Source organism: Melitaea cinxia, chromosome 7, assembly GCF_905220565.1.
Source record: "Melitaea cinxia chromosome 7, ilMelCinx1.1, whole genome shotgun sequence".
NCBI lineage: Eukaryota > Metazoa > Arthropoda > Insecta > Lepidoptera > Nymphalidae > Melitaea > Melitaea cinxia.
Window position 1 is genome coordinate 1,235,073 of NC_059400.1, and position 24,980 is coordinate 1,260,052.

At 39.9% G+C, this 24,980-nt stretch overlaps 1 protein-coding gene across 1 annotated transcript; it reads left to right on the top strand.

Annotated features, from left to right (window-relative positions):
* Window positions 1-24,370, top strand: LOC123655067 (E3 ubiquitin-protein ligase listerin). Its single transcript, XM_045590905.1, has 31 exons — window positions 1-172; window positions 523-714; window positions 1,887-2,018; window positions 3,150-3,284; window positions 3,600-3,712; window positions 3,989-4,174; window positions 4,800-4,968; window positions 5,475-5,541; window positions 5,627-5,744; window positions 6,097-6,922; window positions 7,674-7,863; window positions 8,361-8,533; window positions 9,238-9,350; window positions 10,089-10,563; window positions 12,431-12,820; window positions 13,994-14,166; window positions 14,982-15,165; window positions 15,639-15,825; window positions 16,564-16,800; window positions 17,156-17,273; window positions 17,932-18,075; window positions 18,117-18,281; window positions 18,372-18,536; window positions 18,627-18,791; window positions 18,882-18,992; window positions 19,137-19,247; window positions 19,338-19,502; window positions 19,887-20,032; window positions 22,608-23,005; window positions 23,699-23,866; window positions 24,155-24,370. The coding sequence occupies exons 1-31, from the start codon at window positions 125-127 to the stop codon at window positions 24,212-24,214; spliced, it is 6,024 nt and encodes a 2,007-aa protein (XP_045446861.1). The 5' UTR covers window positions 1-124; the 3' UTR covers window positions 24,215-24,370.
* The last annotated feature ends 610 nt before the right edge of the window (window positions 24,371-24,980 follow it).

A 24,980-nucleotide genomic window follows, 5' to 3' on the forward strand; every position in this document is an offset into this window, starting at 1 on the left:
AAAAAAAAGTCTGACATTGACGGGCACCTGTGCTGTTTTGGCACTATTTGGAAAACTAGCAAATCTTTTCTATACAAAATCCTGTAAATATTGTTGAATACTTAGTAGTAAATTATTACTTATAATGGGTGGTAAAACGAAACAAAGTCAGAGAACGAAAAATAATGTTCGAGTGAGTAGTACTTTATAAATGTAACAAGATGAATTAACTTATTATAGTTATTTTTCATAAAGTTATACTTATAAGTAGTAATAATGTGTTATTACACTATAAATAACCTCTTGGACGCATGTTTACAATGTAATCGTCATATAAAACTAATAATTAAAAAAAAAACTGTTTTTTTTAGTTTTTCAGTTTTTTACGGTTGGCTTTTTCTTATTTTTTAGAAAACTTGTAATTTAAAGTCTGTCTTGTTGTCACCAATACACACACACACACACTTGTTTAATACATATAATTATAGTTGTTGGTGTGCAATAAAAGTAAACAAATCAAAGTAGTGCTATTTTTTATTCCAGCCATCAAGCAGTGGTAGAAGTGCAGAAATATTAAGTTCCACAATTAAATTGGACTCTACTCTGGTGCCTGGCAAGGACCTACCAGTCCTGTTCCCCACAATAAACACGACTACTATTGACCAGGGACTCAGTCCTGAGTACTCAGTATGTTTCAAACAACTCAACAAAAAGGACCCTTACACTAAAACTAAGGTAAACTAAATATATTTAATAATTGTGTATTAAAATACTTTTTAAGCAAACTAAGTTTACAACTATTATTTATTAACATATTAAAATTAGAAAGAAGTGTTAACTGGGCTGTTGGTGAAGTTTGTACAGATTTGATTCCTAGTCATCTGTCGCGAGTCTGGGTGTAATATATTATGTTATTTTCTATATATATAAAAAGTGATTGTTTGTCTGTATGTCATTTATAGAATCGTATACTATGTATTTGATCATATTGTGAGCTTCATCAAAGAACTGTGCATGAGCCCACAAAGGGTTCTGAGTTGGTACAACCAAAAAAGAAAGGTGCAGCTAGTATTATAATTATATAATTAAAAAAAAACTCACCAGTCAGCAGTTGGCTGTGTGTCCAAAAGTAAGCACAGTAAAACCTGTGTTTTAGATAACAGCAAGATGCTATATATTGATTTAATAAAAAAAAGTGTAAACTTATTTATTATGATATTATAAATTGGATTAACATTTTCTTCAATAAAAGTAATACACATTAACTCAGGACTAGATTGGAACATAATCCTAAAGCTGAAGCCAGCCAACTACACCAGTGTCACTAAAGTATAAATACAGTAGTACTAAATATAATAATTTTTTATGTATTTTATATTTAATTAAATATAATATTTTTTTATTTATGTATTTTCTATAATAATAATAATAATAATAAATTCTTTATTTTATTATAAGTATTAGAATGTAACCATTTGTATGTAAGTTTATTGTACATCTACATCACCTACTCAACTTTGATAAGTTTCCTGTTTATGTTTGAGTTGCCTGGAAGAAATGGCTAATTAGCCATAAGTCCGCCCATTGTACTTCACTGTCTGTAACTAGCTTTATGCTTTATTTGTAATATATTTGTGATTATTTTTTATTAATTGTCCTCTTCAACCACTCTTATGTATTTAAAAAAACCGCATAAAAATCCGTCTTGCAGTTTTAAAGTTTTAAGCATACATAGGGACAGAGAAAGCAACTTTGTTTTATACTATGTAGTGATGTTATGAATTATATAAATATAAGATGTACAATTAAGTAGAAAATAAATAAAATAATAAATAATATAGTAACAAAAAGCAATATAAGCAGTAGCAATCTTAATACAGTTTGGTGTTGTATTGTTTGTTCCCTAGGCTCTACAAAAAATAACAGAGTTGGTGAAAAATGGCAATGTTGAGGACGCAGTGGCTGCTCTGTCAAGCTGGGCTAATCATTACCAGATCTTGATCACAGACAGTGATCGGAGAGTACGGGAAGCTGCCCAGGTAAGTACACAGATACTTTTACCATAAAACTAAATGTGAACAAACTTTGAATGTTTTTGACTTTTTGTTTTAATATTGCTCTCTGACATTAATGTTGATACCTACGATTTTATTTTTGTGTTACCCCCACATTAGGAATTCTAAACATTTTTTAATGTCATATCAAACCGAAAATAAAAATCATCATATCAAAAATTTCGCTCTAGCGGGTACATCGTTCCATAGCTTAATTGGCTAGAGCGCCGACACGGTCAGTCGGAGACGCGGGTTCGAATCCCGCTGGAGCGGTCAATTTTTGATATGACATTAAAAAATGTTTAGAATTCCTAATGTGGGGGTAACACAAAAATAAAATCGTAGGTATTAATAATAGCATGGTGTCGTCTCCTGTCAAAGATTTTCATTGTAATATGAAACTTTGAATAGTTACGGGTCTCTGTAAAGAACTCACTATAGACGGCGCCACGGTTCGCTTAAACCGAAAATAAAAATCATCATATCAAAAATTTCGCTCTAGCGGGTACATCGTTCCATAGCTTAATTGGCTAGAGCGCCGACACGGTCAGTCGGAGACGCGGGTTCGAATCCCGCTGGAGCGGTCAATTTTTGATATGACATTAAAAAAATGTTTAGAATTAATGTTGATTTTATTTTGTATATTTATATTGAATTTAATTTCGAATATTTATTACTGTATACTAAATGGACAATTTTTAATTTGACTTGTTTCGATTTTGACGATATTCTTAGTAATTTAGGAACACCTGTAAAAAAGTAGGCAATTATCTAGATACCGATGTTAACTTTATTAATTTTGTATTTGTTGTTGTACTACTTGTTGGTGTTGACTTATGAATAAATAAATAAATAAATAAATAAAATGTTTAATATTTCTTCTTTTGTGATGTATGCAATTTGAGGATTAAAGCTAGGCAGGGCGGACAACTTGAGCAATGAACATGAGCAAAGGGGATCTCTTTAAACCTAAACCCCAAAACCTGGGAACTGCTCTGAGTTTCTCCCTCTGCCACACGATGGACCCGGCACTCGCACGGTGAATCCATTGAATGCTAAGAAGTTCGTCTCCCCCCCATTAACTTCTCCCCCATTAACACTGTGTGTGTGTTACAGGCGTGTCACGGGGCGCTGGTGTCCGCTTGCGGCCGTCGAGCGGCGCCGGCGCTGCGGAGGCTGCTGCCGGCCTGGCTGCTGGCGCACCACGACGACCATGCGCCGGCCGCGGAGCTGGCGAGGGCGCAGTTGCAGGCGAGTGTGTGTGCGTGCGTGCGTGCGTGCGAGCGTGCGTACGTGCGTGCGTGCGTGCGTGCGTGCGTGCGTGCGTGCGTGCGTGCGTGCGTGCGTGCGTGCGTGCGTGCGTGCGTGCGTGCGTGCGTGCGTGCGGGCGTGAGTGCGTACGTGAGTGCGTGCGTGCGTGCGTGTGTGAATGTGTTAATGTGAGTGTGCATGTGCGTGTGCGTGTACTTGTGCTCACTTGCATTTGTACCTGCTTATGTATTGCATAAGTGAATTTGTGAGTTCTACAATGATTATTATTTATTAAATCATTATTCAATTTTTCAGAACACTTTCCCTGATAACAAATTGGGCGAAGCGCTATCGTTTTGCAAAACGGAGATTATAACACTGCTCTTAGACAACTTATCAGGCAATACAGCGGCAATGCTCAGTAAAAAGTCAGTATTATTCTCTTATATTTTTTATTGAGGTAGGCCACAGCAGGAAATATCCTTTTACAGAAGATCACAGCTAAATAACAGTGTTCCTGTGGTGAGTAAGGTGACCAGAGCTTCTGGGGAGGTTCAGAGGTAGGGTTGTCAGCTCAATTTCGATGCTTTTGTTGTCCAACAGACCGTAGGCTTGTTTGCTAGTACTACAAATTTTTTTTTTTCTAAATTGCAATCTTAATAAAAGTAATTAAAGTTAAACTAAAAGCTATTTTTTTTTTTCAGAGTTGATAATCCAGATGAACGTCAGATTCAAATCGAACGCATTCTGTCAAGCAGTCTCAGAGCACTGGAGTTGCTTATAGTAAAACTACCGGAGATTCACGATGAGTGGTTATGGGAAAAGTTACGGCTATTGCTTCAGTCCGTTGAATTCTGGAAGCTTTTTGTTCACAAATCGGAGCATATTCGGTAAGTTTAATTACCTATATGTTAACACATGAAACAAAAATTTTGTACCCCTTTTACGAAAATTGCGCTGACAGAGGAGTATGAAATTTCGCACTTTTATAGTTTATATAGAGGAGTGTAGAATGCTATTTTTTTTAATTATGCATAAAAAATACATTAAATCAATAAAAAAAACATTACACACATTACTGTGTATTTAATATTGTTATTATAGAAGTATAAGTCTTTGACCCAAACCGGCGTCTTGAACCTAAATTAATTATGGTCGAATTTCGACCACTGGTAACCACTAGTTAATATAATGCTAACCATATATCTTGGATCGATTGTACCTAAGGTACACAACAAATTTCTGTGTTTTATATTTATAATTCATTTGTAAAATAGTCTAATCACTGCAGCTTTTATTTGGCTGACTTTTTCTAGAAATTTCAAAAAAAATCTGTCTTTTATTTTTCGCTCGTATATACTCTGAATATATGGGAGAAAATAATCCCGCATATCCCAGCCCCACACGTTTTCTGACCCAGAAAATCTCGAGTCTACCCAAAGATAATCCCGGGATTTTTTGGCTCCTCAAATCGAATATGTTTCAAGACATTTAACATCGATTTTCTACCGACAGTGCGGCGTGGTACAGTGTATGTGGGCAACTATGTTCCCGTGAAGGTCCACGGCTGGGCTTGTTGCCCGAACGTGTAAGAATAGGGAAAGCGCTTGTGTCGACACCAGAGCGTGGGGCGGTCGCTGCCCAGCGCTGGGCCGCTGTTCTACTACTCATGCATAGGGTTGAGGTAAGTGCCCAGAGTTGTTATGTGAAGTTTGTCTGATTTGGTGAATATGTTGAAAATATAATTATAGCAGTAAATTAACTCTGAGATAGTGCCTAAAATTTGGTACCAAAAACTGAACTAAAATATGAGCTTTTCAATGAAAAAATAAACGGCTGTGGTTTAGACCACACTAAAGTAAAACTTCTGCACAATAGGCATGAACTGTGTTTTAGATATACGCGAAACGTAACTGGCTGTAAGAGGAAGAGAGACAAGATGTGTGCTCGCACCTCTTTCTCTTGCTCCGTTCGCCTCGCCCGATCACACTTTTCGTAACGCTCTCGTCACGCATTCACCAGCTTACTCCCTAAGTCAAGCGTGCGTGAAGAAGTTTTACTTAAAAAATTGGTCTACAATCGACGAAGATATCGGCGAATATATAAAAATATATATTTTTTTTTCTCCTGTGACTGGAAGTATAGTACAAAATAGGCTATTTTTGTAACTATTTTTTTTTCTTATTTCAGGACTGGTATACATGGTTTGAAAGAAAAGACTTACTAGTAAAACGACTGCTAGATGTTTTAAATAATGGTAAACTTTTGCACCAATTTTATTTTGAAAACTTTTTTTATAAAATTGTCATAATAGTCTTGTTAAACTCATTAAACTTTTTTAGGAGGATGGGGTGAGGCTCAACCTTTATCTAATATGTTACTACCATTGTTGTCAAAGCTGCCGGCTGATCTGATTACGAAGGACTTTTATACGACATTTTTCAATGCAATTCTTACAGGGTGAATATGATATAAATCTGTGATTAAGTAATTTTTTCTGCAAATATGTAAATCTCAATTTTTTTTTCTATTTAGTGCTGTCTTTTATTGTTTTGTAGTTAAGTATACTTTTTTTGTTATATTGGTGTATTTAAAATCCTAATCTTAAATGCCTGCAATTGGATAATGCACCTATAAATATATTTTATTTCTTCTCATTTGTTGATTTTGTGGTGCATGAATTCGCACATAATTTCCATTAAAATGATTGTGTAACAAAGCCAATCTAAATCCACCATATAAATAATTTTGTGGAAATCGCTCATCATACGTATTTGACAGACGTAATTTTTTTTTAACTTAACATTCACAGGCTTAGCAACAGAAATCTGTTAAGTTCGAAAAGCGAAAGACAAACGTGGATAAAAATTTTAGAAGAGTGCCTTCGATACTTGTCCATTCAAAACCAAGAATACGTGACAGAAGTCGTCACATACGTTCATCGAACTTGGTTACAAAATGTATTCGCAGTAACCGACAATCAAACGAAGAATCATTTGATCAAATGTTCGGCTACCAACATGGCGTCATTGGTCAAATATTGGCTCAAACAGACCAAAGAAGAAAACGGGGAAAAATACGACCAACTCATTCGAAATTTCTGGCTGAACATTGGCTCGACCATATCAAAACATATCGACCAATTTGAAAAGGACAATGTAACACAATCGATCGAATCACATATATTGATATTGAAGACGTTAAAGACGATGTTTGTATTTGAAGGTAAGAAGCAACGTCGCATACATTTCGCAGATCAAGAAGTTGTCGAAGAATCGAATCTGCCGAGTCCAACAGAGATGTGTGATATAACACTTATCGATAGATTTCAACACAATTTAAACGATCTTGTAGAAAACACATGTTGTAATTACTTCGACTTTGTGAATAATACGGAAGTGCCTCAAACAGTTTTTACCGCCTTATTAACATTTATCGTAGAATTTGAGGGTAGAAACTTACTAATGGCCCTAGCGAGGCATTTCAAACAAGATAATATATATGGATTTTATGAGATAGTGTTGAAACAGTGGTTAACCGGTGATAAGGCATGTGAAGTGCTCGTTGATGTTGTTTTCATTATTATGAAATATTTATCTGAAGATGAACAGGATAAAATGTTTGAGAGTTTCTCACAGGTAATATATACAGATATTTTTCATTTCTCTTGGCCATCTAAATATTTGCCGTAATCTGCACGTTTGTGCTTGTGTATAATGTGTTTACGAACCCCCGACATAAGACAAAGTAGTACTGGGGGCCGATGAGCGTGAATACGTATATTTTATTTTGATATTATTGCGTTTGTTAAAATCTTATATATAAAATCTTATATATAAATGTCGCGGTGTTTGTAGTTAAACTCCTCCGAAACGGCTTGACCGATTCTCATGAAATTTTGTGTGCACATCGGGTAGGTCTGAGAATCGAACAACATCTATTTGTCATACCCCTAAGTTAGGGGGGGGGGTTAGGATGGTTAATAAAATATTATGAAATTTTGTGTGCATATCGGGTAGGTCTGAGAATCGGCCGACATCTATTTTTCATTCCCCTAAGTTATAAGGGGGGGGGGATTGAGAAGGTTAATAAAATATATGGCAAAACAAAATTTACGGGGTCAGCTAGTATCAATATATTACTCTACCATTTGAAAAGATTGTTACAAGAATTTGATTCAGATAAAAAAAAAATGTTCTAAATTGCAAAACAAAATTGTTCCAAAAGTGATGCATATTGTTTGGGATTCTTTAAAAAAATCGACCATATTTGTGCTGGCTTCATCAAGACCTCATAGACCTCAAATTCGCGAAAAATAGCCCCAAAAGTCAATGCACAACAATTACCAAACAACTTTTTTTTCTCTATATATAAATTTGTTTTTCCCAGTTCCCTCCAGCCGTAGTGGAATGGTGTTTGTATCGCGCGGTGTCTCACCCACAACGCGAGAATAGTGCGGCAAGGCGGTGGTTGCAAGGACCCGTAGCTGAGCAGTGTGTGGTGGATCTGAGTCTACGTGAGGGGGACAAGGCTGCAACGAGGTTACTGCTGACGTGTCTGGCTCTTGATGATAATGGTGGTATGTCTATCTTCTTCTTTCTGCCTCTCTTTCACTCTATCCTCTCGAATGTGATGACTAAGTGATGGCAATCCGACAATGATAAACAAAGCGAAATAATAAAATGCCAATGATATTCTCAGCCTATTTCCAGTTTCATACACATTTATGTAAAGATTTCATTGTAATAATTAGTTTTAAAACGAAGAAGTTTATTAAAAAAAATTAGTGTGTCTTAATACTACGCGACCGAAGTCTTCTGCACAATAGGCCAGCACTGTGTCTTAGATATACGAAACCTAACTGGCTATGAGAGAAAGAAAATGTGCTCTCGCACCTCTCTCGCTCCGTTTGCTTCGCCCGATCACACTTTTCGTAACGCTCTTCACGCATTCAGTGTACTCCTCAAGTCAAGCGTGCGTAAAGAAGTTCTACTTCAAAAATATCTTAATAATTCGCACCCCTCACACAAAGTACAGGCAATACAACTCGCTAATACCCATCTGTCCGGTATACAGAGCCAGTAATTAGCTCGTCGGCGGTATCTCGGTCCGTGGAAAGGTTGAGCGCCACTTGCGGCGTGGCCGCGACGAGCGCCCTAGCCACGCTCGCACTCGCGCCACGCCCTTACCACCGTCTGCACGCCGTACCGCTAGTGACAGCACTGTTCCGGAGATCTCTGGAACATTCCGTGAGTTTGATACTGTCATTGTACATATTTCCTACACTGAGTTTTAAAGCTACTATGTTTTAATGGGCACATGGAATTTAATATTGTTATCGATATTTACTTTAAAATTTTTAGTTAAAATATTTTCCCTACTCATTTATCTCTATCTATAATATAAAAATGAGTCGCTGAATGTGGTGCTAAGCGCAAAACTCGAGAACGGTTGGGCCGATTTCGCTAATTCTTTTTTTAAAATATTCCTTGAAGTACGAGGATGGTTCTTACGGAGAGAAAAATTCTAAAAAAAAAAAATTAAATTTCCTGAAAAAGTCTAAAAACAACACTTTTCTATACTCCCATACAAAAGATTTGTGATAATACTTAAAAGTCAATTTGAACTTTAATACCATACGATAAAGTTTGTGTTAGGCGATACGAAGTTCGCCGGGTCAGCTAGTTATTAATATTTTAAACTATAGAACTTTTAAATAATAGTAGAACGTTAGAGAAAATGCTTCTCTGATTACATAATTGTTTACAACACACGATCAAATAAAACTTTCGTCTTCAAAATCTCAAACTTAGTGACCTAAGGCAACTTGACGAAACGTAATAACACGAATAACAAGTCGTGAGAAGATTTTACATACTCACAAATTCACAATCACTTTCACACTCGCTCTTACATACAACAAGACAAAGAAAGTAACAAACCCCTCCCACAGGGTCCCGACGACCAAAAGGCATGGCGTGACGCCTTACGCGCATTACCGAAGGATACACGAGTGCTTTTAATATCTCGTGCTCGTAGGCTACTACACGCACACGTCTTTAAAAAGTAAGTTATTATATATATATATATATATTTTTTTTTTTTTTTTTGTTCAACTAGGTCGGCAAACTAGCTTACGGGTCACCAGATGATAAGTGATTACCGTACCCTATAGATACCTGCAACACCAGAAGCATCAAATAGCGTTTCCGACCCTACCCCGTTCAGTCCCCCTGTAGGAGCTCTGGATGGCGAATTAAAGTTTTAGTAATTCTTAATTAGTGAAAAAGACTTAGATATACTGTTAGATTTACTGTGTGGCTACGGTACTAAAGAATATAGCCACCCCCTCTCTTCCCGTGGGTGTCGTAAGAGGCGACTAAGGGATAACACAGTTCCGCTACCACCTTCGAACTTAAAAAGCCGACTGGTGGCGGGATAACCATTCAACTGCTGGCTTTGAAATACACAGGCCGAAGACGGGCAGCAGCGTCTTCGGTGCGACAAAGCCAGTACTGCGGTCACCAATCCGCCTGCCCAGCGTGGTGACTATGGGCAAAACACATGAGTTCACGCCATTTTTGGCGTAAACTCGCGGAGGCCTATGTCCAGCAGTGGACTGTATAGGCTGTAATGATGATGATGATGATAATGATGATGATGATGACTTAGATATAAGTAAATATAATAAATAAAAATTTTAATACTGTTAAAGTTTTTATTATTTGCAAACGTATGCTTGTTGTATTTAATGCGTGTATTTTTTTTTTTTCATTATAAAAATAATAATAATTTAAATTTCAGCTTCGAAAACCTAGATACAGATCGTATCGCACACGCCGCGTCTCTATATCCATACCTGTTTATTGCCAGCGAGGATGATACAAAAATGCCAAACGAAATAGTATCCCATATAAAAAAACTATTCGATATAGAGACAGAAAAACCAAACGTGCCGTTAGAAGTATACTCCCTTAGATGTGATTGTATCGATGGACAGATTAACTGTCCTTTTGAGAACGATAATGAATTTATAGCAACAATTGTTAAAGAATCTGATAACGATTATACAGAACTTACAAAAAAAGACCTAATATTGTTTTTGTATAAAAGTCTGTTTAGGACTTCTGTGATAAAAGCTACCCTGTGTGAAAATGAGTCGTTTGAAAATGATGAGACGGTTATTGAGTTGTTAAAAGAGAAATTTATTTTGGATGAGTTGAACAGAATCTTCTATGACGCAGCGGTTCTCGATGTGCTGGTCAAGCGATATGCTTTTGTAAGTATATTTACATTCATTTATTTAAATTTATCTTATATGTATGAAACGTACCTGTGACACAAAAAGAGAGAAAATGTAAGCTCGCACCTCTCGCTTCGTTCACCTCGCCCGATCACACTTTTCGTAACGCTCTCGTCACACATTCACCAGCTTACTCCCCAAATCAAACGTGCGTAAAGAAGTTTTACTTCAAGAATTGAATAATTTGTAACAAATTGTGTAGCAAAAGAGGGGTTAAGGCTAGTTAGATATTTTTTCACACCTTCGTTGAACCTTCTCTACACTATCCAATATATTTTGATTTAGAGAGATTGAAGGCTATATTATATATGTCGCAGAGTATGAATACGGAACGTCAAGTGTTTGACTTGGGTGTATTCAGATAATGTCAGTTGTCAATTATTAGCTGTTAGAGTAGTGGGGTGATCGACGCGCCACCTAGCACATCGTTCGATAGTCACCTACCCTCATTTATTATATTACTCGAATTGTTCTGATGTGTATAAAACGAACGGTTTCACCTCGGCTAAGGCAGTCTTGGCTCTGGCTTGGCACGATACACTTGTTGTATCCTGCTAGTAGCTTAACCTAGACTCATTCAATAATTAATTTGTGCAATCGAATTAATTATTACCTATTACGATTAATTTGACTAGGCGAGGCGTATAACTCGAGCAGTGAAGGTGAGCGTTGATGCGCATCTCAAAGGTGGCCTCCTTAAACCTACACCTGGGTCGCAAGTCCTAGGCACTGCTCTGAGTTACTCCCTCTGCCACACGATGGATTCGGTACCCGCACGGTGAACCGTGAATCCATCGAATGCTAAGAAGTTAGTCTTCGCCCCCTTAACTAATAACTATCCCGCCTTCCGTGCTGCGTTGTCTTTCTGTTAAGTGAATCCTGTTTCATGATAAATCGTGTTTACTTGTTCAGTCAACATTTCCCACTGAAGCCCACAGTAGACTGAGTACTCTGAGACGATGAGAAAGAGAAATATACCTTCAAGCCGAAAAGTATACCTTCTCCTTCTTCATATCCGACATATATTTATAATGTAGGTATATTCAAGAGTCGCAGTTTTGAACTCTCTCTCTCTCTCTCTCTCCCTCCCTCTCTCTCTCTCTCTCTCCCTCTCTCTCTCTCCCTCCCTCTCTCTCTCTCTCCCTCCCTCCCTCCCTCCCTCTCTCTCTCTATTTCTCTCTCTCTCTCTCTCTCTCTCTCTCTCTCTCTCTCTCCCTCCCTCCCTCTCTTGATATTCTAAAAAGATTTTTTGACCTTGAGGGCTCTAAAAAATCGTACAAATTATCTTGAACCTTGGCTCTTGCGATTGCGAATGCCTTTTTAGCCTTCTTTTTACTATTTTGATATTCTGATCTTTTTATTTTCTAACACTATACCTACGCCATTCTTTTTCCCATCGCAGCCGCAATAATAAAACTTATTACCCGCCCCTATTTCTCTTGCTCTCTGCCCCTTCCACTTCGTCTCCTGCAAGCACGCTATATTTATCCGTCTCCTTTCCAAAACATCCGCCAGCTCTCGTCCTCTCCCAGTCATCGTACCCATATTCCAACTCGCAATCCTCAAACTCATCTCCCGGACTCGCCTTTTACGCTGCCCCCGTCCCTGGTGCAGCAACCCTTGTTCATTTCCCACAGACGCTGGTCGCTGCGTCTGCTCTATTAAATTAGATAACACACAAAAACTTCCCACTTTGCTACCTGGCATCTGCCAAAAACACGGAGTTCAACGTCATATATGGCCATAACTTCTACCTGTGTTGGGAGACAACGAAGACGAAAAAAACGTCTGACCCTCGTTAGCTCTTGGGCTATAAATAATGTGTTCTGTTTTCTCCTTACAGTGGCCCGACTATGACGTCATAATACAAGGCAAGCAACAGTTAGACGGTCTGATTGAAAATATCTTATCTGTAATCACTCCTGAAATTAAAAAAGTCCTTTTAATTCATTTCACCAAAAACGCAGCTGCTAGAGGTTACTATTGGTCATATGCGAAGAAATTATTCGATGAAAAAATAAATACAAATAATTCTGCCTGTCCGAACAAACTCAAAAGTCAAGAAAGTTGTGCAGATGGAACTAAACTCGGAAGTAAGGATGATGAGGCTGAAGATATGAATAAGGAGCCTAAATCAGGACTTGGCGAAGAATGTCAAAATGGGACGGATATATTAGATACGGAGATGTCAGAAGAAGTTGTCACGGGGAATGGATATTTCCATAGCTTACAGGTAGCTTATGGATATTGTTAGCACTTTCTTAATTTTAATTTTCATTTAATATTAAAGTCTTATTATTATATCAGTGCTCTCAACTTACCGAGCTCGTCAATTTGTAGAAACTCAGAGTGCGCGCATAATCGCATACTGGCACAATACTTTTATACAATTAGGTCGGCAAACAAGCATACGGCTCAACCTGATGGTAAGCGATTACCGCAGCCTATAGACGCTTGCAATACTAGAAACATCAACTGCCGACCTTATCGCCGGCTTCTCCGGGGAGCTCGGCTGGCTCATTTAAGTTTCAGTACGATTATACATATACTTGAGAACAGTATTACTTGGCAGCAATCTTTTTTAAGGTTTAGGTACTTTTCCAGTCGGACTGGTCCAGATTTTGGGCAGGATATTTCCTGCTTAAAAGCTTTAGATTAGGAAAAACCGAATTTCGGGACCGTGGAGGGAAGGGGGCGGGGAGGGTGGGGAACGCTACCCCTGGTACCACTGTCACACTTCGAAACCCCATGGTTATGGAGATATACATGGTTAAAGTTTTGAGGTTAGAAGAAGAATTTCGCAGCTTTCACACGTTATTTTCACATTTCACACGCTAATTTTACACGTTATTTTTACGTTTCATAAGTTATTTTCAAAATAAAAACGGTCTCGACTCCAAGATCAACGAACGATACAACTTACATTACTCATGCTCCGTTCCGTAGTTATCACGTGTTATTTTCACATTTCGCACATGATTTTAACATTTCACACGTTAATTTAACGTTTTCACACGGTCTTTTAATAAACGATACACTAATGTTTAACAACTGAGAAATAGCTTATAATAGTATAATAGCTTATGAAACGTGAAAATAACGTGTGAAATGTGAAATTAGCGTGTGAAATGTGAAAATAACGTGTGAAAGCTGCGAAATTCTTCTTCTAACCTCAAAACTTTAACCATGGATATCTCCATAACCATGGGGTTTCATAGTGTGGCAGTGTTACCTTGTATAGCTTCCCCTACACCTACTGCCCTCCACCCCCAATAACCCAATAATTCGGTTTTTCCTAGTCTAAAGCTTAGCCTTTCCTGCTATAACCAACTTAAATACCTTGCTCACCTCAACTTACCCAGCAAAACTAGCCCTCGACCACCCCTCACCACAACTCGGCCCGCAGGCCGCGCGCGAGCCCGCCGCCGCGCTGCTGCTGCCGCGCGCCGTGCTGGCCGCGCACGCGCACGACGCCGCGCTGTGCGCGCGCCTGGCGCGAGACACGCGCGCCGCCCGCCCGCCCGCCGACGTCATCGTCGACGCCCACTACGCGTACGCCCACCTCATGCTGTACAAGACGTACGTGCACTCCTCATATAACTAGGCCGGCGCGCGCCTGGCGCGAGACATTTGTGCTTGTGTGTTTTCGAACCCCAGACAAAAGCAAATCCTACTGGGGGCTGTTGAGTGTGGATCATTTATTTATTAAAAGTTCAATATAAAAACTGGAAATTAATCGTTATAGTTTTCCATGTGTGTGTGCGTGTAATTGTGAAACCGTGTGTGTGTAACGACAAAAATTTGTCGAATCATCAAATAACAAGCAAAAATCAATGTTTATATCAATGTGGTAGGGAAAACTGACTACCCAACTGTGGATAAAAAATGAGTAGATTGTATATTCCAACCTTCTGCAAGCTACTTGAAAAGCCTGAAAGACTTTGAAACACACAGGCCGCAGACGGGCAGCAACGTCTTCCGTGCGACATAGCCAGCCCTGCGATCATCAACCCGCCTGCTCAGCGTGGTGACTATCGGCAACACATATGAGTTCACGCCATTTTTGGCGCGAACTTGAGAAGGTCTATGTCTAGCAGTAGACTACGATAGGCTGAAGTGATAATGATAATGAGCTTGTATTTTCGGTGGCGTATATTAACAGATGCAGATGATTTTTTACTTACTTAGAACTTAGAAAATCCACAAAATTAATACTCATGCTTATGTAGTCTGTGTATCGTAGTCTTATCGTATTATATGTGAAATAATATAAAATATTACATACACGTACCGTCGCATTTCAAAATGAATGTAAAATGTGTACTCGACATAATCACCAATCACTTCTATAAATGAAATATTTCTAAAAGTAAATTGGACTCTCAAATCCCCAGGGACCTATCCACTGTCTCGTGGAGTATGATAATCAGCAATGCAGCTATTGTAGACTTCTTAGAAGAAGAAGTACGTACTCATGGCTGGGACCTGCCTGCCCACCAGTGGGACTTTACCACTATCTCTCTCTGCTCATTAGTAGAGTCACTGCAGATCAGTTCTCATCAGTGGGGATGCTGTAAGGTAAGCTAACCATATCATCTTACTATAGTCATGGAAAAAAATTACATTATATCACTTTGCCTGGAGGCCTCCATCATAAATAGAACAGAAAACAATTAAGTAGACTTGGTTGATGGTCATTAAGTCCATAACCTTCCACTGCTGGGTATAATCGTCTGTCTCCATGTAAGAGAATAATCGGATCTTAGTCCACCTCGCTGCTCCAATGCGGGTTGATAGATATATTCCCTACAATGAATGATGTTCGCTATCAGATGTCTGTGATAACAATTAGGACCCACAGTTTAACGTGCTAACCGAGTCACCGCGGAAAGACCCGAAATCCATCCCGAGCAGAAATCGAACAGTGGGTGTTTAGGCGTCTATAGGAACCACTAGACCAGAACAGCTGTAAAAAAATAATTTAATTTTGGTGACGCCCATTTTGGCAAATCTTTCTGAATTGTCAATATACCTTTTCCAATTTATACTAGGTGGCGGTACTGTCGCGTGCGATATTGAAACTACTAGTGACAGTATTGGAGTTCATCCGAGGAGTACGGACACAGGCGGAGAAAACTCAACCCAGTGACCATGTACTGGCCCTACCTACAGAGTGGACAGATGTCTTCGCTCCTGACCTTACGAAACACCTGTTAGACCTGCTAATGGTCGTCCTCAGTGAGTAACAAATTTTGTGTATCGTACAAACAAGTTTGATGATATGTAAGATTATATCGTGGACTTTGAAGGCTAGCAAATAAAACTATATTGTGTTTTGCTCTGAAAATGATGTTCTTTTTTTTGTTAAAATTATATTACGAAATCACGCTATTAGAAAATGACCTTTAAACATACCTGAAAATAAAGGAACAAAAGTAAAAGTTTACTATTCTCTCCTTCACAGTTCGTTATTTGTTATTTATTTTCTAAACTATTTTACTTTTAAAATAACTAAATTATAATTTTCATAAACGTCTCATTTGACATCTTTTTTTTTTACTTAAAGGCCATAGATAACATAGAATTTAAAGAAATATTGCTGTATTTTCTTCACAGACTATATAATGACAACAACTAAAATAATATTATTTGTAATGTATACAGCTTATAGTTGAGTGAGGATTGACATGTGATGATGAAATGAAAGTCAACGATAATACTAAATGTGTTTGTTAAATTTGTACAGACGTACAGTGGTCATAGGCACAGTACATACAACAAAGATGTATGCAAAAACATTAATTTCGCAAGTAATAACCTAAATAAAGACAAAGTTAATAACATAACAAAAATCGTGTTATATAAGTAAGGTCAAAATAATCTTGTTCTTCTGTCTAGTTCAAATAGAAATTCTAAATACTGAAAATCAAAACCAAACTAAAGTCAAGTGATATAACAAATTTTCAATACCCACAGAACCCGACGACAAGCCGATGACAGCTTGCCGTGTGGCGACAATCGACGGTCTAATTGCAAGTTTAGCCCAGTTACACCGCCCGGTGACCGGCGGGGCTCCGCCCTCGCTGCCCCTGAGCCCGCCCGCCCTGGTCTCCAGCGCCTGCGCAGTCCTATCCCGAGTGGCGCCCCCCGCCCTTAAGTACCTCGCCTTTGCCGCCCTTGATTTCGTCACGGAGACACTCGTGCTTGAAGATGGTCAGTTATACCTTCTACTTAACCCGGATTTATATTAATGTATTGTTAATTCTCAAACAAAAATAATGACTTAAGATATGAGACTATATGAAAAGTACCAAACCCAGTAGTACTAACCCAAAAGTTATGAATTATGACACACATAAAATATAGATATACAATGGAATTGAGAATTTCTCATTTTGGAGTCGGTCACTTTGGGACTCAAAGATTTTTAGTTAAAGTTTTAAAGTTTTTTGTCTAAATTAAGACAAAGTCAAAATAAATAAGATTGGTTTAGATATTACTACTTTTTAAATTCAATTTAATAATCAAGATTATATTTTTCTATAAAAAAAATATATTTTATTACCAGCTGAGAGCCTTGCAGCGTGGTCCAGCCAAGAGTCCCCTCCCAGTTTCTCTCTCAGTTACTACGACGACGCAATGGTACATCTACAGGACCTGATGGACGCTGCCCTATCGAACGTTAAGTGAGTTTTTTTACAATATATAAATTTGATAAATAAATATGTTCTAATCTATATATTATACGATTACTGTATTTATATATTAGTGTGTATGTGAATGGTTTTTTTTTTTTATTGCGTACGTATGTGTATAATGTATCTTTTACTTATTTAAATCTGTATACCACCTGCCCATCTGAAAAGCAATATCCCTTTCATTATCAGGTTGTCTAGAAGAGATTGCTTTTTAGCAATAAGATCGCCTGGTTGTACAATTTGTTACTATAATTGCTTGTAATTTTAATTTTTTTTTTTCTTTATTTAAATGTGCAATAAAGTATATTATTATTATTATTATCATGTTTTAAATTAAAATGTATCAAATATGGCGACTGTTTAGTTAAGAAAGGCAAAAATAGCGAGCGTACAGTTATTTTTATGTGTGTGTGTGTGTGTGTGCGTGCAGTGTTACGTGCATGCGTACACAGTGTGTGTGTATGTGCACGGTTACATGTGTGTGCGTACAAGCTTGCGTGTGTGTACGTGCACGGTTACGTATGCGTGCGTGTACGTTTGCATGTGTGTGCGTGAATGGTTACGTGTGTGTGCGTGCCCGCTTGCGTGTACGTGTGTACGTATAAAAGTAACCAAAGCCGTATAACTAAAGTACGTGTGTCCGCAGCGTCTGCGAGGGCTCATGTGAGATGCTGGCGGGCTCGGACTGCCACAGCGTGGCGCTGGGACAGCTGCTGCTGGCCGCGCAGCTGCTGCGGCACTGCGCGTGCGCACGGGGCGACCTCGCGCAGTACTACATCGAGCTGCTGCGGTGAGACACTCGCACTACTGACACTGCTGCTGGCCGCGCAGCTGCTGCGGCACTGCGCGTGCGCACGGGGCGACCTCGCGCAGTACTACATCGAGCTGCTGCGGTGAGACACTCGCACTACTGACACTGCTGCTGGCCGCGCAGCTGCTGCGGCACTGCGCGTGCGCACGGGGCGACCTCGCGCAGTACTACATCGAGCTGCTGCGGTGAGACACTCGCACTACTGACACTGCTGCTGGCCGCGCAGCTGCTGCGGTGAGACACTCGCACTACTGACACTGCTGCTGGCCGCGCAGCTGCTGCGGCACTGCGCGTGCGCACGGGGCGACCTCGCGCAGTACTACATCGAGCTGCTGCGGTGAGACACTCGCACTACTGACACTGCTGCTGGCCGCGCAGCTGCTGCGGCACTGCGCGTGCGCACGGGGCGACCTCGCGCAGTACTACATCGAGCTGCTGCGGTGAGACACTCGCACTACTGACACTGCTGCTGGCCGCGCAGCTGCTGCGGTGAGACACTCGCACTACTGACACTGCTGCTGGCCGCGCAGCTGCTGCGGCACTGCGCGTGCGCACGGGGCGACCTCGCGCAGTACTACATCGAGCTGCTGCGGTGAGACACTCGCACTACTGACACTGCTGCTGGCCGCGCAGCTGCTGCGGCACTGCGCGTGCGCACGGGGCGACCTCGCGCAGTACTACATCGAGCTGCTGCGGTGAGACACTCGCACTACTGACACTGCTGCTGGCCGCGCAGCTGCTGCGGTGAGACACTCGCACTACTGACACTGCTGCTGGCCGCGCAGCTGCTGCGGTGAGACACTCGCACTACTGACACTGCTGCTGGCCGCGCAGCTGCTGCGGCACTGCGCGTGCGCACGGGGCGACCTCGCGCAGTACTACATCGAGCTGCTGCGGTGAGACACTCGCACTACTGACACTGCTGCTGGCCGCGCAGCTGCTGCGGCACTGCGCGTGCGCACGGGGCGACCTCGCGCAGTACTACATCGAGCTGCTGCGGTGAGACACTCGCACTACTGACACTGCTGCTGGCCGCGCAGCTGCTGCGGTGAGACACTCGCACTACTGACACTGCTGCTGGCCGCGCAGCTGCTGCGGCACTGCGCGTGCGCACGGGGCGACCTCGCGCAGTACTACATCGAGCTGCTGCGGTGAGACACTCGCACTACTGACACTGCTGCTGGCCGCGCAGCTGCTGCGGTGCGACACTCGCACTACTGACACTGCTGCTGGCCGCGCAGCTGCTGCGGCACTGCGCGTGCGCACGGGGCGACCTCGCGCAGTACTACATCGAGCTGCTGCGGTGAGACACTCGCACTACTGACACTGCTGCTGGCCGCGCAGCTGCTGCGGCACTGCGCGTGCGCACGGGGCGACCTCGCGCAGTACTACATCGAGCTGCTGCGGTGAGACACTCGCACTACTGACACTGCTGCTGGCCGCGCAGCTGCTGCGGTGAGACACTCGCACTACTGACACTGCTGCTGGCCGCGCAGCTGCTGCGGTGAGACACTCGCACTACTGACGCTGCTGCTGGCCGCGCAGCTGCTGCGGTGAGACACTCGCACTACTGACACTGCTGCTGGCCGCGCAGCTGCTGCGGTGAGACACTCGCACTACTGACACTGCTGCTGGCCGCACAGCTGCTCCATAAAGCTAAGTCAGGTACTTTTGAAGATTTTGCAACCGACCATTTTTCTTTGCGGTCATACATACATATAGATTGTAGACGGTAAAATTAGCAAATATATAAATAAATTGAAATTAAACTCATTGTCTCACATGTGTAGGACGGGTGCGTATGCGGGTGGGTTGATGGCAAGTTGCGTGAGACTTTTGCCCGCTGACATACTATCGGCAGCAATGCAGGCTGACTGCAACGACTTAGCGAAACATCGCCCCGCCTTTGAGAAACTACCACCGCTGGATGTTTACCGTGAGTACTGCAAATTTACTAATTAAATAATTAATAAAGTGAAAGAATAAGATTTCTTTCAATTTACACATGCATTTAAAAAAATCATTTTGACAAAATACACTATTTTAGATAGTTTATTTATTTAGTTATTTATCTAGTTATTTATTTATTTAGTTATTTGTGTATTTATTTAGTTATTTATTTATTTATTTATTTATTTATTAAGGATAACCAACAGAAGATACAATATAAATGTTTAATACATACTTAATAGGTAAGCAATGATCATTGTACTTCTTTTTATAGGCAGTCACTACATGCGATACTGTTTAGTGTAAATTGAATTTAATATAAAAAATCACAAAAAAAATCATTGCTAAGAAAAATAAAGATAATATAAAAAATACATTAAAGACAAGTATAACAATGTTAAACAAGTGCAGCTAATTTAGCCAAGACCATATGTGTAAAATGAAACATGGACTTGGAATTTCTCAGTACAAAACCCAGCGATTTTGTTGCTGAGGTAATCATGTTGCCAATATATGCTGTAAACTTTAATTGATTATCGAGAATAACTCCCAGATCACGTATCGAACCAACGACACTCAACTTTTCAGAAGCCATAAAATATTGGCTCTGCACAAAATGTTTTTTTCACAATGGCACTTTTTGGCACAAAGTTAGATACAATTTTCCTTACACTACTGAATTAGATGATTAAGATCCAACGTCAGATTCATCTTCGATACCTTTAATTATCGTAAGATCGTCAGCAAACAGAAAACACTCAGAATGTTTGAATATTGCGGCGATATCATTAACAAAAATATTAAAAAACGTAGTTCCCAAAATGGAGCCTTGTGGAACACCAGAGTAAACAATAAAAGGTGTAGATTTATACCCATCAATGACTACCGTGGATAATCTATCTTCCAGGTAAGATGCGCACAAACCAAGCAACACATCACTCGGACCAAAATCCCTCGATTTGGCAATAAGCAATTTGTGACTTACCCTGTCAAAGGGCTTAGAGAAATCGGTGTATATAGCATCCACCTGCATCTTATTGTCGATGTTATTTAGTAATTTAGTTACATATTCGAATAAATTTATTGTTGTTGACCTGCCAGACCAGAAACCATGTTGGCGACAGCTAACGTTTATAGTTATTAATCTTTTAAATATAGTTTCATAAACCAAACTCTCAAAGACCTTCGACATGGTAGAAATAATCGAAATCGGTCTATAGTTTTCTATAGCATTAGGACTGTCGTTTTTAAAAATAGGGACGATTCGTGCCTCTTTCCATTTTTTTTTTTTTTTGGGGAAAATGCCCGTATTGAGCGAAGTGTTGAAGATAATAGATAGTGGAGATGCCAAGGAATTTACGCAGTAAAATAAAAATATTGGGGGTATATTATCGGGACCAGTACTCTTAGACTTATCAATTCTTTTTAAAAAAAAAACCACGTCACCACTAAATAGGTAAATATTACCAATATAGTTTTTGGGCTCGTAAGACTGATGACTGCGCAAGTTACCATCGCTGCTTTTAACAAACACAGATGAAAAGCGTGTTGCAAATAAATCACAGATACCCATCACAGATGCCCAGTTTTTACTTCGTGGTCATTTAGAATCATTTTGGCTGGATAGTTGGAGCCCTTGCGCCGCATATTTTTCATAGGAGCCCAAAACTATTTTAGATTTTCACCTACAGCCTTCTCAATCTCCGAAATTTACTGACTGTAGCACAGTTTTATAAGATTATCACAGTCTCGTCTCAATTGAGCAAACTCAATGGCATCCAGAGGATTATTAAACATTTTAAATCTTTTACGACATTTTAAATTTTGCTTAATTAGTTTGATTTACTATGGTCATTTTATTTTGTATCATAAAGTGTAAAATGAAACTTGATTTTTTTTCTTCAGAACAACGCATAGTTTGATTTGTCGGTTCCAACTCTGGACAATCATTAAAATAATCATGTATATTTTTAAAGTGCATACAGGGTCGTCTGTTCTTAAGATAAACAATTTAATGCTTGTGTTATAAGTAACAGCCAAATAATATAGTTAGGTGCAAAACTAAGTACCTTTTATTTTATTTTTTTGAATGGCAACCCATTGGCACTAAATATAGAATTAATTAATAAACAAAAAAAAAATGTTATGTTACTTTAAAACTACGATTATTAAACTTAACGTTAATTAAGAAAATCTGTCGCGATATCCAAAGCGATAGCTAGACTGTTTATATATATAACTAGCTGACCCGGCGAACTTCGTATCGCCTAACAGTGACTTTTAAGTATTATCACAAATCTTTTGTATGGGAGTATAGAAAAGTGTTGTTTTTAGACTTTTTCAGGAAATTTAATTTTTTTTTTTAATTTTTCTCTCCGTAAGAACCATCCACGTACTTCAAGGAATATTTAAAAAAAAGAATTAGCGAAATCGGTCCAACCGTTCTCGAGTTTTGCGCTTAGCAACACATTCAGGGACTCATTTTTATATTATAGATGTAATTCCTAATTTAACCATTTCGTTTGAAGCGTTATATGTAATATCACTTTTACACTCGGTAGGGCGGTGCGACAGTAACACAATAAGCACGTTAGCGTGCTTCGTGTTATGTGAAACGTTGGGTGGCGCTGCTGTGGGAGAAGCCCGAAGCTGGGCGGGCGCTTTGGGGGCGAAGGCGGGGGCGGTATTACGACGCGTTGTGGCAGCCTGTATAGCGCCCATACTACAGCGAAGATTGTTGACCCACCTGGCAGCCAGAGCTCATGAACTCCCTGACGCTACTGTCAGTATACAGTGGTCGCGTGCGGAAGTGCAATGCGAGTTACAGTTGGAGGAGAGGATATTAGAGATTACGTTGCAATTAGCGGATGAGCATCCACTGGTACCACCCACTGTTATAACACCTCCAAACTCGCCAGCGCCAGATACCCAGTGGATCGTGCTCTACCTCGCTTACCAGGTAAACTTATAAATAAATATACGCCCCACACTCAACGGCACCCCGTAGTATTACTCAGATCACAGCAAGCATCTTGGCTAATACAAATTTATGCCAAGCGTGGGAATCGAATCCGCACAACAGTAAAAGCCAATGCTGTGACTACAAATACGTTGTCAAATTTATCTTCCTACTAACTATATGCACTTCCATTACAAGACGTTTAGCTCACACTCACAGTGTAGATGTCGCTAGTGGCTATATTTTGAAAAAAAAACGTAATCTATACCAGGTACGAGAGTAGGATCCCTGATCCGGCTCGAAGGACAAAGTGCTTACTATCTGAATAAAATTTATTTAATTGATTTTGTTTTATTGACGACGCGTTGGCGCAGCGGTCACAGAACTGTCTGTTGCGCTGGCGGTCGCAAGTTTGATCCCCGCTCATGACAGACATTTGTATTGGCCATATACATAGATATTTGTCGTGGTTTGGGCGTTTTTATTCTTGTGTATTGTGTGTGTTTCCGTACCCCTGACACAGGAGAAAATCCTACTGGGGGCCATTGAGTGTGAAGCATTTATTGTTTGTATGTTTATTTTTAGCATTAGCGTTACAAAGCGTTATACAGTAAATTAAAGTTTTCATATCAAGATTTTTACGAAATATAAATGTATAAATATTCACTTGGTTGATATTAAATATAATTCCAGAACGGTACGCTGCTGAACGCTTTGAAGATGTGGATCAGTGCAGTGACGGCTCGCGTAGAGAGCTCCCCGCAGTGCTACATCTGCTACTGCCGCCTGCACCCCTCCACCGGCCGCCTGCCCTCCGTGCCCTGCCACCAGTGCCGCAATAAGTTCCACTCGCCCTGCCTGGTGAGGCTCTCTCTCTCTCCCCTCTCTCTCTCTCCCCTCTCTCTCTCTCTCTCCCCTCTCTCTCTCTCTCCCCTCTCTCTCTCTCTCTCTCCCCTCTCTCTCTCTCTCTCTCCCCTCTCTCTCTCTCCTCTCTCTCTCCTCTCTCTCTTCTCTCTCTCCTCTCTCTCTCTCACCCTTCTCTCTTCCCTTTCTCTCCTCTCTCTCTCTGTCTCTCTCCTCTCTCTCTCCTTCGTTCTTACAAACAGATTAAATTATGTTCATATTATGATAATAATTATTTATTTTCAGCGTAAATGGTTCTCTACAAGCAGTAAGTCAAACTGCCCACTTTGCCGGACAAAGTTCTGATACCCCCGGTCCAACTCTGACTCAAAGGATATAAGTACAAAATGCGATGTGATGAAATGCACAAAATATTCACAGTACTACTACTTGATTACTAAAAATCTTAATTTAAATGAGTATTTAGTTAAAATTGTCAATAAACCTTTTATTAACACGTAATCTTTATTTATTATGGAGGGTAGATGCAAGCGAGAGGTATCAAATTAAACAGACTTATCAATGTTACATGAAAAAAAAAGTCAATCAAATGAAACTACTTCTTTATTTTTTTTATTTTTTTATTATTTTTTTTTTTTTTTTTTCAAAGAAACAAACAGTATATAGGTAGCACCTAAATAACTTTTATTTCTTAATACTTTATTGCACATTTCGAGTTTTATTATTCATAAAGTATACTAACTTAAATAAAGGCCAAGGTCCTTATTGTGTAGTATATTTTTTTTCTAATAAATTATAAATAAATAAATATCTTATAACATAGACACATGGTCTGGTCCATGGTTCCTAAAGTAAGCAACTTAATGCATGTGTTACAGGTAACAGTCCCCTGTTATAACATTTTTTTTTTTTCGATAATTATAACAGTCGCCTGTTATAACATTATTTTTTTGATAAATAAATATACATAGAAATAATAAATATATAAATAGAAATATTACACGCAGACTCAGGCGGGAATCGAACCCGCAACTCGCGGAACAGAAAGCAGGGCCACTACAAACTGCGCCAACGAGCTTGTCAATATGTGGTTTAATTTCATGCCTCTCTC